This window comes from Anas platyrhynchos, chromosome 16 (assembly GCF_047663525.1).
Source record: "Anas platyrhynchos isolate ZD024472 breed Pekin duck chromosome 16, IASCAAS_PekinDuck_T2T, whole genome shotgun sequence".
NCBI lineage: Eukaryota > Metazoa > Chordata > Aves > Anseriformes > Anatidae > Anas > Anas platyrhynchos.
Window position 1 is genome coordinate 2,576,136 of NC_092602.1, and position 19,687 is coordinate 2,595,822.

The following is a 19,687-nucleotide window of genomic DNA, read 5'->3' on the forward strand; positions in this document are numbered from 1 at the left end:
CGGGTCACATGGCGGGTCAGGTGACAGCAGTCAGGTGACGGCGGCGGGGCGATGGCGGCGCACCTGAGCTCGGGGCGTGTGAACCTGACGGCGCTGCGCGAGGCGGGGCGCAGGGAGCTGCGCGAGGTGCTCGACAAGTGCGCGGGCACCAAGGTGCGGGGGCAGCGGGAGGGCTCCGGGGAGTCCCGGGGGTACCCGAGGGTACCGGGGGCACCCAGCCGCACCGTGTCGCCCCGCAGGCCATCGTGTGGGACGAGTACCTGACCGGGCCGTTCGGGCTGATCGCGCAGTACTCGCTGCTCAAGGTACGGCCCGGGGGAGCCGCCGGGGGTGGGGGGAGCCGGGGGGGGCTCGGTTAAGGTGCGCCTCGTCCCCCTCCCCCCCTGCGCCTACAGGAGCATGAAGTGGAGAAGATGTTCACGCTGAAGCCGGGCCGCCTGCCCCAGGCGGATGTGAAGAACGTCATCTTCTTCGTCAGGCCCAAGCTGGAGCTGATGGACATCATCGCCGACAACGTGCTCAGGTACTGCTGACACGGGGCGGCTCTCGGGGTGACTCTCGGTTCCCCTGGGGCTTTCCCAGAGCAGTGGCGGTTCCGTGTGAAGCTGCCCAAGTTCCCACAGTTGGGTCTCAGTGGGGAGCGAGGCGCATACACCAAAACCATGTATGTTTCAGACACGTGAATGTGAGCACAAATGGCTGAGTAAAAACTACTCAGAGATAAAAAGGAAGCTGATGACCATAACCACGTGCAGCGTTCCTCTTTTGTTTACATTCAGCACCCCTTAGCCCCCACCCCGTGCCCCGATCTGCGCTGCTGAGTTACTGTCTGTGGTGCTCCTGCCTGTGACCCTTGCAGGGAGGACAGAGGCCGCTCTCCGCAGAGGGACTTCCACATCCTCTTCGTGCCGCGCCGCAGCCTGCTCTGCGAGCAGTGGCTGAAGGAGCAGGGTGTGCTGGGGTCCTTCATCCACCGGGAGCAGTACAGCCTCGACCTGATACCCTTCGATGGGGACCTGCTGTCCATGGAGTCTGAGAGCGCCTTCAAGGTTAGTGCTCGTCTCATCGTCGAGGAAGAGCCCTGCATGTGGGTGCTGGCTCTTGGTGCCAGGTACAAAGGCCTCACACAGCAACTGGTATGCGAGTGAACAGATGGCTCTGAGTGCTGAACTGGGTCCAACTTGTCATTGGGCTTTCTGACTAAACACTGGCAGAACAATCACAACACCAGCCTGTATCCTCCTCCTCCAGCCATAGACCGGTGTTACTTTGACAAACGGAGCGTTCATAAGGCCTAAAACACTTGGTCATTAAAACAAATGGCGCAGTTTGTATCAATATGCAGCATAAGAGCCATGGCAGTGGTTAATGATGTACGCTGCAAATCACATATCCTCTTTCTCAGAGTGCTGCACCTAGGGACAGAAACGTGTGAGTGGTTCTTTGCCCGTTTCAGCCTTATTAAATAGAGCCAAGATGTGCCAGGGCCTGCAGCTGCTTGGCAGCAGCTAGGCAGAGGTGTTGTGCTCTCGGATCCGCCCAGTTAGAGGGAGAGGCTTACCACAGTTACTCTCTGGCTCTCTTCTCTCTCTCAAACTGGGAATAGCACGCAGGATTCAAAAAATTTGCAGCAATTGGTTAGATCAAGTGATTTGATTTAGGAACAGCACGGGTAAGGTCCATATTTACCACTGGCCACAGTTTATTCCCCAGCCTCTGCCTCCTCTGAAGTACTGATGTGGACCATGGGGTGCTGTGGAAGCGGCTGTGTCAGGTGGAAACCTCCCACTGGGAATCCTGCTTCTCCTTTAGGAATGTTACTTGGAGAGCGACCAGACAAGTCTGTACCACGCGGCAAAGGGGCTGATGACTCTGCAGGCTCTCTATGGAACCATCCCTCAGATTTTTGGGAAGGGCGAATGTGCCCGGGTAAGGCAAACGCTGCTGCTTAAACAATGCCTCTTGTTCTTTGCAACACGTGCTTGCTGACGTGCCGCCTGTGGGTTTGCTCGTTTTGATTCCAGCCGCGTACTCTTCTTGTCATGTTGGCATTTCAGGATCATGGCCATTAGGTTTTTGTTGTCTCTGCCTAAAAGAACAATCTTTGCTGTTTCACAGGTCTTCCTGTCAGGAAGCTTTATCTGATTTTATGTTTTGCTCATAGGTACAGTACCTTTGTGCTTTCCGCAGGTCTTTCTGTGGAGTACGCTTAGCTGCTCTGGTAACCAGTAAACAGTTCTGGTAATCAGAAGGGCTAGATAAAGCTGGAAATGTGCAACCTATGCTTATGTGTTATCTTTTCCATCTCTCCCTATAACTGTCTCACTCTTTTTTTTTTTTCCCCATCTCATCAACCTAGTGTTTAATTGGTCCCTTTTTTAATGAGGGAGTGGCTTGAGAGGAAGCCAGTGCTTTGGCTGCCGCAGTTGCTGCCCTGCTAAGGTACAGAGTAGCAGTGAAGGGCTTTGCTTTTTTTGTTGTCTTTGTCTTGTCCTGCCCCCATTTGTCAGCCAGTTTGTACCTCTTGTCATTGTCTTCCTTTGTACAGGATTGTGACCCCATACTTGCATAATCATGTGCCTGTACAGCCTACAAGTCAAATCCATCTGTTGCAGCCAGCACCGTAACCAGACCAATGTGATTTATTTTCAGCACGTGGCTAATATGATGATCAGGATGAAGCGTGAGTTCCCCGGAAGCCAGAACTCGATATTTCCAGTCTTTGACACCCTCTTGTTGCTGGACCGCAACGTGGACCTGCTGACGCCGTTAGCTACGCAGCTGACATATGAAGGGCTGATTGATGAAATCTATGGGATTCAGAACAGTGAGTACTGCAGGGTGACAGGAGTGGCCCCGCTGTGCTGGAGCAGGCCGCAGTGTGTCAGATGGATTTCTTTTTCCACTAAGTGACAGTGACATGGGAGCTGCTCACCTGAACTTGGGGTGGGGATGGTTCAGACCCCTGATGTAGCAGCCCCAGCCTAGAGCCCATCGAGATCAGCTTTGGCCACCTTTGTTTGCTGGGGAAGCAGAGCTGAGTGCAGGCATGTTACTGAGCTGGGAGTGTTCTGGGTGTTGGCTGGGTGCAGATGTGGTGACACCGAACATGTAGAGTGGGAGTAGAAATGGTAGCGTGTGCCTTCACCCTCCAGCCTGGATAGCTCCCCCGGTGCCACAGGGAAAGGGAAGAGTTTGTGAAAGGTCATTCGAAGCGCTCCCCTTCTCCTTGGGAGGTAGGAATTAAAAATTAGGTGTTCAGTGGTTTTAATCTGATGCTGTACTGATGGCTGGGAGGCTGACCCCAAACCTCTTTGGAAACAGGGCACCTAGAGCTTCCCTGTGTGAGTACAGGGAGACTGTACAGGGAGACTCTCCTTAATTAACATATATCTACTAAGTAATTTGGGCACTTGCATTAGCTTTCTTGCTAAGAACCCTTTCCAATTAAGGAGACAGGTTTCACAGCCTGCTTTGCTGAAGTTACGGTGGGGAAGCTCCAGTCCTTACCAGGGTTATCTCTCTGCATTTGACAGCATATGTGAAACTCCCTCCTGAGAAGTTTGCCCCGAAGAAGCAGGGTGAGGGTGGCAAAGATCTCCCCACAGAGCCCAAGAAACTCCAGCTGAACTCAGCTGAAGAGCTGTACGCTGAAATCCGAGACAAGAACTTCAATGCTGTGGGGTCAGTGCTGAGCAAGAAAGCCAAGATCATCTCAGCAGCCTTTGAGGTGAGGCGTGTATCTGACCGTGCATGCCTCGGGCATTGTCATCAGACACAGACGTGGTCTGTATCAGTGGGGCTCTGACAGGCAGCCTGAGCTACTGCCGTGGACTGATCCCCAGCCAGAGAAAACACAGGCCTCAAAACCTGCTTGGTTCTGGTCCCCCATCCAGGGCTGAGATCAGCTCCGCTTCAGCAGTAGGTGTTGGTCAGATCGCTGCAGTAATGTAGACCCCCTCTTCTCACCACCTGGGGCTCTTCTGGGACTTTCCCCATCCTGACTGTTAAAAGCTTTTCTCAGATCTAGCCTGCAAAACTCAGGTGCTGCTTCCCACTGCAAGAGGCCTAAGGTTAATTTTAGTGCAGTGATCAGTTCCACTTTGTGGGATGTTGATCTTTCAGTTAACAGGTAACAATCCCTGTCTCTCTGAGTTCCCTGAGGATAGAGAGAAAGAGTTGAAGAAATAAGACTCAAGATACACATTCACGCCTTGTTACTATGGCAGGCATCAAAAACAACAGGAATGTGGAAAAACCCAAATTGTCTTACGGGGGGTTTGACCTGTAAACTCAGGCTCATGTTGTCTTAAAGCTGGAGAGTGCTGTGGGGTGTGTTTGTGGTTTTGTTTGAAAATATCCTGTTGATGATTCAGAAAGAGTCTGAGATCCTGTATCTGTGTTTTCAGACTTCATAGTGGTTCTGCAGAGAACTGGTTACGTTGTTGGATTGTATTTCTTGTTTATTTCCTTTGCCTCTTCCTTTCTGCCACATGAAAGAGGTGGTGGTTCCCTAACTCAACTCGTGCACGCTTAGCCTTCCCCTCGTAGGTGGCTGTTACTGCAGGATTAATGCTGAAGGTGCTAAGGATGGATTATTCAGACTGTTGCTTTTTAAAAAAAAAAAAAAAGTCGTCAAATATTAGAGGTGATAATGAAACAGCATCACAGCGGTAGCAAAGGACTTATTAAATTGCAGGCTTTGTCACTATCACTCTCCTGCCTGCACTTGCCTGCTTAAATTCTTCACATATGAATCAAATTATTATTTTTATTCTAAGTTGCAGTGAGAGACAAGTAGCCCAAATGAAATACAGACATCTGGACTGCTCTGAGAGCTGAAGTCTGCGTTGTGCTTCATCAGAGCGTTGCTCAAAACCTGGGAAACTGCAGTCAGGTACAGTGAATCGCAGGCTCCTCCTTAAGAGGGCCGCAGACCCGGCCTGCCCAGTTCCTCAGCACCTCTGAAAACTGCTTTGAGGGGCAGTGACCCCACCTCTGGCTGCATTTGCCCAGAACTCCATGTTTGGTGGCACCTAGCTTTTGTCTTTGCATAAAAAAAAGATATTTGCTGATAGGGAAGCTGAGGAAAAGTTAGTGATGGCTGGTCAGACAAAAGTGGAGAAAAGGGATTGCCCGCACTGGCACAATAATTGACAGAACGGAAAGAAACAGCCCGATGCTCCTGTTGCATTATGACTGGTCTCTTCTAACCACCAAAGCGCTGTTACGGGTGATGCTGTGATTTTAGTATAAAGATGAAAAGTATTTTGTCTGAAAAGCTGCACATCTCTAACAGTATCTGCTGCTGCACTGACTACAGGAAAAGACTTGCTCATGATGAAATGATCTAGTTGGTGGGTGGCTAATTCATCTGAATGAGATCTAACCTTAGTGATGGATTTCTTTAGGAAAGGCACCATGCGAAAACGGTTGGAGAGATTAAGCAGTTTGTCTCGCAGTTGCCACACATGCAGGCAGCAAGGAGTTCTCTGGCAAACCACACTTCAATTGCAGAACTCATCAAAGACATCACCAGTGAGTATTTGTTGTATAGGCTGAGGGATTTGAGTGTACAAGATGTAAGACAACTTGATTGACATCATTCAGCTTGACAAAAATTAGGTTTATCCCATCCAGTGCTCCTCTGCTGAAATGTTTAAATGCAGAAAATACAGTCAGTTGCTAATATGTCGATTTTCATTCTTTTCCTGAAGCATCTGAGGATTTCTTTGATAATTTAACAGTGGAACAGGAATTCATGTCCGGAATAGACACAGACAAGGTGAGTAGGTAACGACGACTAATAACTCTTCAAAATATATATATATGTATATTTCTGTGTGTGCTTTTTTTTTTTTTTGCATTTGTGTTTGGTGGTGGTTTGGTTTTTGGACATTTTTTGTTTGTTTGTTTGAGCAATACGTGGTCTGGATGATGTCTATCTCCATTCAGTGTCGAAGCTGTGAGCTCTCACATGTGTCTCCTTGCATGTCTGCAGCAGTTGTTTCCAAGTGACATGCACCACTGAGCTTACGCAGAGGTGCCACTGTACTGAGTGCTCTGCCAGGCTTTTACCTGTCGCTGCCTGCAGCTCAGCTGACTGCGGGTGGATTGCTTTCACTTGTATAGGGGGACCGTGTCCTGTGAGGGATGAGTGGAATCGAGGTGCTTTAGAGAGGCGCGGGATCACTGATTTACAGCTGGCTTGGAGCTGCCTGGGCAGCAGCTGCATCCCCTTTCTTGCCATTTTGCAGACACTAGGCAAAACTAGATCATTCTTTCCACGTCTGCTAGGTACTTTAGCAGGGCTTTGACTAACAGCTTATATATTTCTTTGAATAGGTTAACAATTACATTGAAGACTGCATTGCCCAAAAACATCCATTAATCAAGATCCTACGTCTCGTTTGCTTGCAATCTGTGTGCAATAGTGGGCTGAAGCAGAAGGTTCTGGACCATTATAAAAGAGAGATTCTGCAGGTTGGTCTGTAGCTTTTGGATTGATAAATTTCTGAGAAAATCTCCATCAAAGCCTCCACTGTACAGCATTCTGGATGGATGCATCTTACATGGGGTAGTCTTAGCATGACTTAGGTGTGTGTGGAGGGCAGAGGCTTGTGTTTGGGCTGACAGCTGGGACGCAGGTGGTGCACATGTCTGTACACAACGTGAAGGTACAGAGGTTTATCTCATTACAGTTTTTGCTATCATGGTTTAAACACTCTAAATGGGTTAGAGTAGATCTCACTGTAGAGATCTTAACCAAAACATTTTTTATAATAACGTTTACAATCTGGCCATGGATTAATGGCATGGCATTTAAGGTGAATTCTTTCTATTGCAGACGTACGGATACGAGCACATATTGACCTTAAACAACTTAGAGAAGGCTGGACTCCTGAAGCCTCAGACAAGTGGTAGGAATAACTACCCAACGATCAGGAAAACCCTGCGCCTATGGATGGATGACGTTAATGAACAGGTAAACAGATGCTTCAGCAGTGACAATTACACTTAACAGCAGGGGATTGTGTGCAGCAGGAAAGCCCTCATGGTTTTGTTTGATTGTTAGGGTGCTGTGCTGCTTTCCAGCATGAAGTAGCACTCACCTGTTGCTCGCACTCTGCTCTCTTGCAGAACCCCAATGATATCTCCTATGTGTACAGTGGCTACGCGCCGCTGAGCGTGCGCCTGGCACAGCTACTAGCCCGGCCTGGGTGGCGCAGCATAGAGGAGGTATTAAAGATGCTGCCAGGTCCCCATTTTGAGGAGAGGCAGCAGTTACCTACTGGCCTTCAGAAAAAGCGTAAGTTTTGTTTCATTTTCCCATTTTTTAAAGGGACGTGCATGTCTGCTAGGTTGGAATGAGGCAAACAGAAATGAAGGCTGGCAGAATGCAGGCATCTGTCTCCTCTCCCCATCTCCCTACAGTGTTAGATATCCCTATTCTTGACAGATGGGTTTTGGGCCTCCTTAAAGCTTCCAGTCTGCTATTAATGAACAGCACCATTTGTATTGAAAATACTGTGGAGTTGTACATTTCTTTAACTTCTAATCGGTGTACTAACATAATCCACCCTTTCACCATGGTTTTAATAAGTACCATTACCTCACAACACAGGTCAGCATCACTCTCCTAGTACTAAGCAAATTCTGTAGAGACTGCTCAGCTGGCAGCGGAGTCTGCACCTCTGGGCCCCAGGCCGGTTCTGTGCTCAACAGGTTTCTTCTCTAAACCAGCTACATTTATTTTAGGTTTAGGACGTTCTCAGTTTGCCTGAGAGGTGATGCATAGGAGATGTTAAAATAAAACTAAGCCAACCTGTATGTTTCTCTGAATACGCAGGTCAGCACGGTGAGAACCGAGTCACACTGGTGTTCTTCCTGGGAGGCGTGACGTACGCAGAAATAGCGGCACTCAGATTTCTCTCTCAGATGGAAGATGGAGGCACAGAGTATGTCATTGCCACCACAAAACTGATCAACGGGACCACCTGGATCAAATCCTTGATGGAAAAACTGGAGCCTGCCCCTTTCTAGGGTCTGTGGCAAGAGACACTAAACGTGAGCTGCCCTGGGTTGATAGAGGTACATCAGCCTCTGGAATAGCTCCTGGAACATGAAAGAAACGTGCTCCTGGAAGAGTGGCATGCCCCTGAGTGGTCCTGCTCCTGATGCAGTTCCCCTCATCCCTCTCTGCACTTGCATTCCTACTGTTTGTTTGGGGACCTTCCTAGCAGACAAACAGTGCTGAAAGGCATTAACCATGAAATAAATTATGGGAAAAAAAGAAGTCCCTGCTTGTGGTCTGAATCAGCAAACAAGTGCTGGGGCAGGGTAGGATTTGCCCTGGTCCTTCTATTTGATGAGCTGTTACCATTTTTCTTTCTGTTTAGTTTTAATGGGAAATGCAATTACTTCTTTTTACCTTCCTGAGAAGCTCGGGGGCGGGATAGCCATTATTCCCTGTCTGTCGCTGTTGCCTGATAATTCCATCAATGTGCTGGATCTATTCCTGTCACAGACTGGGTGCAGCTGAACCTGTGCTTTGAAAAGCTTCCACAGGGAGCCTCTGCTATTTTTTAAAGTCCTTTCCCCCAATATCAGAGCATCACTTTACTAAAAGAAAATGTAAAACTAACACTTTGCTATTAGCATTTCCTACCATGGCTAAAACTTGCACCATTATAATTCTGCTGGAAAGGTCTGTCCTGCTTTCATCTTTCTGCTAAAAGCTGAGGAATTCCTGTTTCTAGCTCCGCCACATTCACCTCAACAGGAACCTACAAGGGCCATGGCCTAATTTTCTCACATCCTTGAACACTGTACAAGAGGAAGATAACCGCTCCAAAGGGGAAGCAGTAACTTTTTTACTGCGTAGGATTAGATACCTCTTGAAGACAAAAACCCAATGACACGTAATTCACAAAGCACCAAACTGAAACAGAGTAAACTAGCAGGCTCCTTTTGGCCCCAGCTGCTCTACCAGGCTTTGCCACATGTCCTCAGTACCCCTTTGGAAACCACATGGCTCTCAGGCAGCCAGAGAAGGGTTCCTACAGGGCCTGCGTAGCCTGCACCACACTTTTGTGGTTACCTATCCCTCAGTCACACTCAAGTCCAGTGTCTGGCCAAGACATTCACTGGGATTCCTCTAGCACAGGCAGCAACAAATAAATCTTGAACTAGCCACATGCATGTCAACAGCAAGGCCTGCAAATACAAGTAACAGCATGGAAATGACAAGGAACACGCTAGTCTTTTACTTCAAGCATTCTCTGACATTCAGTGGGATGTGGCTTGTTTGGCATAGGTGCACCCACCCGACTGCAAAGCAACTCCAGAGTATGAATTACCTCAGTGTGCCCAATGCTTATGTTAGAAGACACACGTACACATAGACAGGCACTCCCCACATGGGATGCAGACCAAAAATAGCTGCCTCAGTGGACCAGCAAGCAGCAGCTTTAAAACAGATCCCCTTTTTGTTTTCCTCCGTTCAGTTTACAAATTGTGGTACTTGCTGTTGCAGAGTCCAGAATTGTAGAGCGGAATTTTCCATGGCCTTGGGGGCTGGGGCCTTGGCGTTGCTGAGCCAACGTACGCAAGCAGCAGCTTCTGGCTCCGGAAGACTCCGCGCTGCTAATTGCTGGGGGCTGGGAAAGCAGACCAGGGGCTGTTGCCGATGCCTGTGACACTGACACTATACTCACACCCTTCCCAACAAACACTGGGGACTCTGTTTCACACTGCACTTCATTATTAAACTGTTACAAACAATTTAAAAAAAAAACAAACAACACATTAAATCACTCTCTTTGCAAACATTTTGGCTCTCTTATCCCACATGATGTGTACAGCATTAAAAAAAAAAAATTCCCACATTGTTAGGGTTATGACTGAGTTTCAGTCTTAGAAATTAATCACAAGGAAACGACTAGCACTGATCAGGGTATTTTGTGGCCCAACACAAATGAATAATGCAACAAAGGCAGAGCACAAATTCAACAGCTTACTTACCTTTTCACTTGGGTCAATAAACGTGTTAGTAGCATTAGAGGCAACATTTATTTCAAAAAGTACTTTATGCGAACACTCTGTAGATTAATTTACCAACAACACTGCATAAATCTTGCAGACTGTACCCCTCACCACCACCAAGCAAGAGCCATGTGGATACACAAACTAGACAAAGTCTCTTCCCGGAACTATTCAACAACAACAAAAAAGCCATCTTGACGTTGATCGATTCTCTGGAGGAGCAATTACTACTTAACAGGCTTCCTGAGCAGCTTGATTATGTTCTGCTTCTGTCTAAGGCCTTGCTGACCATGCGGGTAATAATTTGATAACAAGAGAGCTTAATTAAATTAAGGGGCCATTTTCTACATCATAATATCTTTGTAGGTAAGAGATTTGATTTGCAGTACACACTCTTCCTTCTCTCTGCTGTCTGCATTTGTCTGATTTACAAGCAAAAAGAAGAGCAAACATTATCCAACCTCCACTCCCAAAGACTTTCACTTTTCATATAGCGTTCTCAGAAAGCAGTTTTGCTAAAAATAAACGTGTATCTTACCTCCCTCCTCCCCACTTGCCACCAATAAGTTGTAGCTCTTGCTCTCTAAAAGGTAGGGGTGACTTTTTGGCTGTGCACAGGAGAAGATACTAGGGCAGTGAAGGAGCAATTATGTATAGACTAGACTGCCTTCAGCACTCACTCGCTTCTGATAAAAGGGCCTGATTCAGTCTGCACAGTTCCAACCCGTCCTGTGCCACTGATCTTGAGCAATCCCCAGGCAAGCACCCTGCTCCCTGAGCAGCCCACAGAAGCACGGGGCTCTCAGAGAACATAGGAAGAGCTACAACCGTATTCCAGGTAACCGAACTGCACAATAAAAAGCATTCGATGACACAATACTTTGTTAGAGGGGGGGAAAAAAAGCACATTTAAACAAATGCAGGTTTTGACTGACAGCACTAGGAAAGCTATGGTGCTTAAACTCACCGAATGCCGTTGACAAAAGCTCTCCGGGGAAGGGGAGCTATTTGGAGTGCTCTGTACTGCTGTGCCGCGCAGCGCGCAAAGGCGCTCTGTCATATAATAATTGGTCCTGACCACACCTAGTGCATTAGTCCTTGTGCGGGCTGCAAATACAGCCTCATCGCTCCTGCCTCCCGGATGAGCAGCTCAGAAGGGGATCAAACTACAGTACAAACCTTCCAGGAGCCAGAAATTCAAGGGGCAGCTGCAGAACAGAACCAGAGGAATAGGAACTTTATGAAGTAGACCCCATCGTCTACCTGGGTAAGCAATTTATTTCTTTGTCGGCGCTACTTTAGACAATTAAAAGTTTCAAAAAGCCAATAAATATCAAAGTTTAATGCTTTGAACAACTGGGAAACCATAGCTGGTTTTAAAATGCAATAGCTCCCATAATGTCTACGTGCACCTGAGTTTAGAAAGAAATAACCAACTCAGTAAAAGTAAAAGAATGACTTAATTTTAATGAAACTGTGAACTCTTCATCGTGCTTTTTAAAAAGCATTCAAAGTGGCAGAACAGGAATTCAATTTACTCTGACCGGCTTTAGACTATTTAGAAGAGACATAATCCTTTTAAGTTAGTTTTATCCAAAATCTGTTTTTAAATTCCCTATATGTGCTTCACCAAGACTGGGAATATTTTGTCAGGCATGGTTGTGACCAAAATTAAAAAGAACATGCAAGTCAGGGAGACAGCAGAATTTTTTAGTTGGACCTTTACAGATTTAAGTCTGAGGAGCCAAAAACTTTTGTGAAATTTCAGATTTTATATTAAACTTACAAACGAGCAACTTCTAAAGTGACGTGTTCATATGACTTCAAAACACAGATGGAAGACGCGTTCTAAAACATCTTACCCTGTGTCTTCCATTTAGAGGTTATTTTTAAGGTGAGACAGAAATATTTTTCTGTGCAAACTTGTATTTAAGCCCGAGTTTTCCTCACTCTTAAACAAAAGGCTCAGTTTGTGCCAGTATCTCCATTAGATGCAATTATGTCATTAAATATTAATGGTGGCTTCCTTGGAGGAATTGACCACTTTTATCAGAACACACTGGTGGTAATGCATCAGCGAACACTCCGCTTGTGAAGCTTCCTGGATGCACAGCCACCGACACGGGGGAAAGGCATCAGGATCCGGCTGAACCGGGGGCCACCGGTCCTTAGCTACACAACAGCGACCACTACGTGTGCATCCATATTTTAGTTTGCTTAGTTACCAGTCCTGATTTGGAGACATTGTTCAGATCCCAAACTCCTTTTCAACACTGCACACAGCTTGGTAACCCAGGAAAAGTCTGAACAAGCTCACACAAGACGAGCCTCACACTTACACTTCGGTAATTAGCAACTTGCTTAGGAGGCTGGGTGGCTGTTAACCCTCCCAAACAACCATTTCTCCCTGAAGCAGAGCCACACCATCCTTCTGGGAAAAACCCATCCTGTTCCTTCGCTTCTCCTTCATACAGAGCGCAGAAGAACAAGGCAGCAGCCAGCTCCCGACACCTTACCTGCCCTGTGGTGCTGGGAAGAACCATGCCAGACTCCTTTGCCATCCACTTCCTCAAGGTCCTGAGGGAGCTGCTGGCCTTCGTGCTGTTCAGCTACACGGTGCTGGTTGGAGCACTGCTGCTCGCCGGCTGGACGACGTACTTCCTTGTGCTTAAATGACTGCTGCCCTTCTGCTCCGGCAGCCACAGACTGGCCCAAAGCATCAGGCTCCACGCTCCGCGCACAGGATGGCAGTCCCTTCCTCCTGCACCGACTCTGCAAGCATTTTGTTTTGTTACTGCCTAAGCATAATCTTATTTTCTTATGTAAAAAGGAAAGATTAAAAAAAAAAATGTATCTATACACATACATCTTTCTGATCTTTGTGGCTCTTGCCAATTCTTTTATCTCCTAGACATTGGTCCCTGTTCCCTGGAAGATCTGAAAGCTTCCCAGTAGCTTTGTCCCGAGAGTCCCACCCCACACCCAGCCCACCTCTAGGGTACAGCAGCCCGCTGAGTGTGGTAGGACAGGAGGGATGCGACACAATTTGTGTGTGACCAACATCTCAGATAAACAAGTCTTGCCTTGCCTAGCTCTGCCTCACTGAGGGTGGGAAGAGAGATGGAGAAATTACTTGTAATTGCTTTTTAAGTCTTAAAAAAAGCCATTTCAAATCAGTGCAAAGTTTCCGCTGGTTTTACAAGGTACACTTTTGTGGGGTGGGGGCACCAACACCACACCACCCATAGGGCTATCATTTGGCACTCCTGAGCATGCAACACTTTTCAATAAACACTTTAAATACGGGGGCAGCTGAAGGATATGACTGGTACAGCAGTGCCCTGCTAAAGCTAAAGTGTGACAAGTCAAGTGTCTCATCAAGAACAGCAGGAATTTCTGGTATATATATATTAAAAAAAAAAAAAAAAAAAAAAAAAGGTAATTGAACTCGACTTAGGCTTTTCATGTGTAACTATAGAGACCCTAGCAGGGGATTATCACAGGCACAGAACCACCCAAAGCCAACGCAGCACCACATACACTAAGAGTAAAGCTGAAGAACACCCGCGGGGGCACAAAGAACAGGGGCCGCGCTTGGTTCTAAGCCGGGAGCCCAGCAGGTACCTCGGGCTGGGGCTGGGCGAGGCTTTTGCGGCCATTCCTGAGAGTTCTGAGGCCGTCCCGGGAGGTTTTGAGACCACTCAGGGCCACCAGACCCTCAAGTCACCTCACGGCCTCACCACCCCGCGACCGTTACTAACGGCTGCCTCACGACCGTTACCAACGGCCGCTCGCGCGCACGCTGCGCATGCGCAGATTTCCCCCCCCTCCCGCCGCCGCCGCGCGCGTGACGCGGTTCCGCCGCCGCGCCCCGTCCCAAGATGGCCGCCGCGGGGCGCTGGTTGCGGAGCTGCCGCTCGCTCCTCAGGTACCGCCTGCTGCCGATAAGCGCGTCCTAAAGCCCGGTTCTCGGTGTGGTTGAATGTTGACGGTGTGTTTTTAAAGCCCGATTTTCAACACGATTGGGTATTAACGGCGTGTTCGCACGAGATGCGTGCCTTCCCTCGCGGGACCAACAGCTTACTAGCTTACTGTGCCTGCCTTCTGTTCCTTGTAGCTTTAATTAAATAACAGGACCCTAAACAACCTTGTTCATGTGCAAACGCGGCTGTTTCGCAGAATGGGTCAGACACGGATGTATCACGGAAGGTTCCTCCTGACTGGGTTGCCTGGAACAGCCCCCACACGTTTCTTTCCTCCTTGACACCCGCCTCACGCGTTGTTTCTGTGCCTGACCCCCGTGTTTTGTGCTTGCAGACGAGGCTTCCCCGTGCTGGCGGCCGCCCGGAGACAGCCCGGCCTCTCCGGAGGGAGCAGGCGATGGCAGCAGGCGCTGGGCGTGGGGCTGGGAGCGGCGCTGTGCGCAGTCCCGGTCATTGAGGTAATGTCATGAGAGAGATAGGATCGGGGGAAACAGTTCTAGCCAAAAACACTTGCCTAGCGTTGTACGAGTTAATGTTTACCTTAGTACCATCCTCGTTCCTTCTCAGGGATCACAGGTGGTTATCTGTGTAGTTGTTAAGGAACAGAAATGAGAAAGACGGGGTTTACCTTCAATAACATCTTAAAAAAGGTTGCCTTGTTCTACAGAGAAAGGTGAAACACCACTAAGAATTAGGCTGTCCAAGCTTGTAATTAACAGTCTGCTTTTGCTTACCGTTATTTGTTACAATAACGTATACTTCAATGTCATTGTAAAGACGATGCAAATTTGTTGTCTTTCAGAAACAGAATTCCTCTTCTCTCAGTAACGATGCCCTGATTAAAAGAGCAGTTTCTCTGGTAACAGACAGCACTTCCACTCTCCTCTCTCAAACAACGTACGCGTTGATTGAAGCATTGACAGAGTATACGAAGGTAAGCTGAGTGATTGTGAGTAGTGTACTCATATATTTCTGCTTTTCATGCAGTACTAGTGTATTTGTGTGCAAGGAACTCCTGTAGCACAAGCAGGCTTTCAGAGCAGGAGATCAGAGTGGCAGTTAGATGCTCTGGATTCCAAAAAGCCCAGAACGATGCGTACATACTCCTGGAGTATGAAAGTTTGAGTCAGTGTACTCCTTCCTTTTTTCAACATCTTTAAAATTATCAGTAAACTTAAGAACAAAGCACCTATTTGGAACTATTAAACGATTCTGTTACCCGCTGTATATACTGGGGATTAAACACAGACAGGTTAGTTCTTTTCTTATTTCTGTGACTAATTAACAGAAGTTAACACTGAGACGACATCAGTGACTTACAGATTTTCCTGTAACTGTGTGAAATGATTCCTTTGCAGGCGGTTTATACACTAGTGTCTCTCTACAAGCAATACTCAAATCTTCTTGGGAAGATGAACTCCGAAGAAGTAGACGCAGTCTGGCAGGTGGTGATAGGAGCCAGAGTTGATGTAAGCAATCACCTCCCTTCGGTCAGCAACTTGCCTCATTTATGCTGCTCAGAAAGCTGTTGTGTCACTTGCTGACCTTTTCACAACGGTTTGGAAGAGCATTCTGATACGCATCTATAAAGCTGAGTAATACTTTATTTTACTCCTAGATGACAACAAAACAGCAAGAATACCTGAGGCTGGAGTCCAGCTGGATGACAGCGTTACGTCTCTCAGAGATGGCAGCAGAAGCTGCGTATCAATCAGGTATGCAGAAGCAGAAATACTGAGAATCTTTCAGCTAACATTTAGGTGCCCCTCGCTGGATTCACTTTTATTGAAGTGAGAGTATTTGCCTTTCGCTCAGGGACGATAGGAATTTTGTTTTCTCCCTGTACACACACTTCCACAAAACATGCAGAGACTTGACAGCTCTGAGATTGAGTTATGAGCTGACTTGGCAAAGTTATTGGAGCAGAGAAAGATTAGGACAAAAAAGGTAAATATCCAGGGGCAGCCTAACTGCACATTTCTTGATGAAACTGTTGAAAAAGACATACGATCTGTAGGAGCACAGGAAAACAGGTTTCCATGTTCAGCAGTGCCACGCTTTCCAGTTCATGTTCCATGACAAGACAAGGCCTGAAAGTTCCTGGTACACGGCGACTGGGCTGGGCTTAGTTCTCAAACCCAACAACACAAGCTGATCCAATTTGACCAGATGCTGGCTGAAAGCTGCTTGGGCTGGAGGAATTCAAGGGGACACAAAAATCTCAAGGTCGGCATGTTGTTGGTTGAGGTAAATGAACAGTAAATGCATTTAGCATTAATACAGCCCAAGAGCCATCAAAACACTTAGCAAAGCAGGTGATAATTACAGACAGTTGCTTCCTTAATTGAAGGTTTGCTGAGTGCTCTCTAACCTAATGAATTTAAATTACTGCTTTTCAGGTGCAGATCAAGCCTCAGTGACAGCCCGAAGCCACATCCAGCTAGTGAAATCACAAGTGCAAGAAGTGCGGCAGCTGTCCCAGAAAGCAGAGACGAAGTTAGCTGAAGCTCAAACAGAAGAGCTGATAAAAGCTCAAGGAGAGGAGTCTTCATTGCCGCAGGGTGTTATAGGAAGTACGGATGCAGGTGAAGACCCTTATCTCCGGGAAGACTGAAAAGAACTGAAGTGTCACCTTCGAGTACGTGAGAATTGATCAGAAATCCTGGGGTCCTAAACTTCTAAGTGGATAGTGGGAAACTGCTGAAATAAGCCTGTGATTCCATTTTTTTCCCCTAAATAGGCTTGCTTTACAAATCAAGTCAATTCCAAGACTCTGAAAAAGCCTTCACCTTGTTTGTAGCCTACCACGTTTGTAATAATTATAGATTTGATTATTTAAGTGTTTAACTATGCAAATGTGAAAATTGCTATCAAGGATAGCTTGTTGTTCATTGTCTCTGCCGGGAGGATCCTACCCATGGTGCGATGTGTTTCTGGGAGCTCTCTGACATAGGGGCTAACTAGGTATCAGCCAAAGACGTGTATTTAAAAGTGATAATTTTTAACCTGTGAAGTAAATGATACGTTAGTAGACACCTTTATTAAACTGTGCAAGTGCATTTCCTTTCAAGTATGCCCACATAGATAAGAGATTAAGTGCTGTTTTCTGTTTTGACTTTGTAACAGAGTTGAGTCTGACAACCATATCTAATTGCACTTAATTGCAATCAGGGAAAACATTTGCTATTGAGCTGAAAACTTTCGATGGAGTTACCCAAGCTCTTCTTGGAGAAGTTTTGCAGTGCAGTACAGTCTCCAACAGTCTCTTTCACCCAGGAGTCGCTGCTTGTAGAACAGCTGCCTTCCTCAGGAAGCATAAGATGTGATTTTCAACGTACTGTGGTTACAGAGTAGTTGTGACAATCGCTGCAGACTTTATAAAGCAACAAAAGTGAGTTTTACGTATTTGAGTGCTTTCTAGCACAAGATTCAGGAAAATTATCTGAATTCTCTCTTTTGGTAAGCTTAATGTTTCACTGCAGGTTTTAAAACCGCAAGTGTCTTTCACTGTGTTCATTTTCTAACTTGACAGCTTCATGTGAAATTTGCAGAATTAGCTGTACAGACAATATAAACTTTAGCTGAGATTGCTTTGTACAGTAGCACTGGCTAGAACTCTGTCGCTGCTGATTTGAGTCAGTTAATCCCTATTCATCACCTTTTGTAAGAAGGCATGCAATCATAAGATTTTCCACTATAAATTAGCAGCAGATGCACTACATGTGGTGAGGTTGCTGTTACTAAACTGAGTTCTGCTTGACTAGGAATTTTTTTTCATCTGTAACACGAGCCTTTCTCTGTCTCCTTTTGCCTGCCTTTTGAACAAATGCAATCTCAGCTGCACAGCACCATAAATTTAGATTATATAGTAAAAGCTTTGAAAAACAAACAAACAAACAAAAAAAACATCAACTTTCCTTGCTCCTGCTGCTCACTGGATGCTGCTGTATCCAAGGGGGAAGGCAGGGTCTGAAATCAAAGCTCACAGGAAGATGCCAGCATCTGCTGTGCCAGTAGTCAGAAGGTCCCAAACACGCCTTTGGGCTGGAGCACTGGGGAAGACCCAACTGTCATGTGCCAGTTTGTTGTAGCAGTGGCACAGCCACACCCTCAAGAGCTACAGGCAACTTCAGGTCAGCCTTCTAACCGCATCTGCTCTGCTTGTTCTGTGCTGCAGTTGAAGAACCACCAAGCCACTGATTGAAACATGCATACAGGCTATGTTTCTGTCACAATGCTGCACTAACTCCTCTCAGATGCTTGCATGACAAGGATATGGCTTAAGAAAGATAAACATCAACCCAGGAGTCTGGGAAGCGGCCATTCTTCCCCTTTCAGAGCCTCCCCCCCCCCCCCCCCCTTGCAGCCCAACTTCTTGTTTTACAGTTTGACACAGGTTCTACCCCCACGCATCTGAACTGCTGTGACAGGAAGCAATTAGTCAGTGCAATCAAGTCAAAAAGGGAAAGAAATACTTGAGTGGCTCCACAGCACCTCCCAGGTGGGGTGGAAAAGATCCCCCTGCACCTTCCTTGAGAAGTGAGAGTTGCGTGCGCGGAATTAGCCTATGCACTTAAGCCCAGAACTGCCATGACATCACTCGCTGCGTGATGTTCCTGAGTTTGCATTTGGACTCAGCGAGGGGATCAGAAAAACGCTGCCAGAGCAGCTGACATCGTACCAAGCCCGCTCCGTCCAGTCTCTTCTCTGGAACAGACAGTGGTGCCCAGGGCACAGTGCTGAGAAATGCAGGGCTTTGCTGCGCGATACTCAACCTCGTTTACAAAGCCAATTAGTCTAAAACTACGTGTAGTGTCTCAGGTACAGCTGATTAATAACTGCTAGGGCTGCAGTGAGATGGAGTAGCAGCTGCTACAGGAGCACACAGGCTCACGGAAGGTTTTTTTTTTTAGACGCACACCTACTCACATGTAGCACAGAAACAGCTCCCGTGAGAGTGGCAACTCGTGCTGTAAGAGTCACGCAGTGGAGCTAAACTTGACCTACAGCTGGTGCTCTAGAAAGCCAAGGCCACAAGGAAAATACGTTGTCAGACAGGACTGCCAGGAACCCCTCAGCCCCGGGCTGTACAGTACTGCACCCCACAGCAGCGCGGGGCAGGCAGCCTCCCCAGGGAGCCTGGCACACCCCGGGACTCAGGATGCCCTCCAAGCCTAAGCAGCCAGGACAAGGAACTCCTGGCAGTGCTCCCCAGGCACCTCTGGAAGCTCCAGCTCACAGCTGGTGGCCCTGAACACTGAGCAGCTGGGACACAACCAGCTCTGATTCCTGTGATTGCACACCCTCATTCCCCTTACATTTTTCTAAGCTTCCAGGTCGCTGCCTGCTCACACAGCACATCTGGCAGCAAGGCTGAGAAGCTTCATAAACTGTCAGCTAATCTCAGCTTCAGAATTGATTGGTCCTCAAATTAGTTACTCCAGAGCACTCAAGAGATTAATCACGGCTTCTGTGTCAATGCATCGCGCCTGGACCGTGGGCAGAGAGCAGCAGCTGCTCACAGAAGTGACAAGTTTCCATTTCCTCATAACCCTTTAATATACTCTTTAATATCCATGACTCCTTAATGCAAATATCACCAGACGTCAGCATGCTTTGGCTCCTAGTTCTAGCTTTCAGGAGACCCAGAAAAATTCCTG

General features: G+C 47.3%; 3 protein-coding genes across 3 annotated transcripts; all 3 read left to right on the top strand.

Moving 5' to 3' along the window:
• The first annotated feature begins 13 nt into the window (after positions 1-13).
• VPS33A (VPS33A core subunit of CORVET and HOPS complexes) lies at positions 14-8,296 on the top strand. Its single transcript, XM_027470172.3, has 13 exons — positions 14-153; positions 240-305; positions 396-523; positions 860-1,049; positions 1,813-1,929; positions 2,653-2,827; positions 3,537-3,730; positions 5,412-5,538; positions 5,718-5,785; positions 6,346-6,483; positions 6,848-6,985; positions 7,141-7,309; positions 7,850-8,296. Exons 1-13 carry the CDS (start codon positions 52-54, stop codon positions 8,041-8,043), a joined length of 1,806 nt encoding a protein of 601 aa, XP_027325973.1. The 5' UTR covers positions 14-51; the 3' UTR covers positions 8,044-8,296.
• Positions 8,297-12,585: 4,289 nt separating this feature from the next.
• LOC119718483 (uncharacterized) lies at positions 12,586-12,909 on the top strand. The gene has a single exon (XM_072024212.1). The coding sequence runs from the start codon at positions 12,586-12,588 to the stop codon at positions 12,718-12,720; it is 135 nt and encodes a 44-aa protein (XP_071880313.1). The 3' UTR covers positions 12,721-12,909.
• Positions 12,910-13,813: 904 nt separating this feature from the next.
• DIABLO (diablo IAP-binding mitochondrial protein) lies at positions 13,814-17,073 on the top strand. The gene is made up of 6 exons (XM_027470174.3): positions 13,814-13,972; positions 14,362-14,485; positions 14,830-14,961; positions 15,386-15,496; positions 15,646-15,742; positions 16,427-17,073. The coding sequence occupies exons 1-6, from the start codon at positions 13,926-13,928 to the stop codon at positions 16,639-16,641; spliced, it is 726 nt and encodes a 241-aa protein (XP_027325975.3). The 5' UTR covers positions 13,814-13,925; the 3' UTR covers positions 16,642-17,073.
• The last annotated feature ends 2,614 nt before the right edge of the window (positions 17,074-19,687 follow it).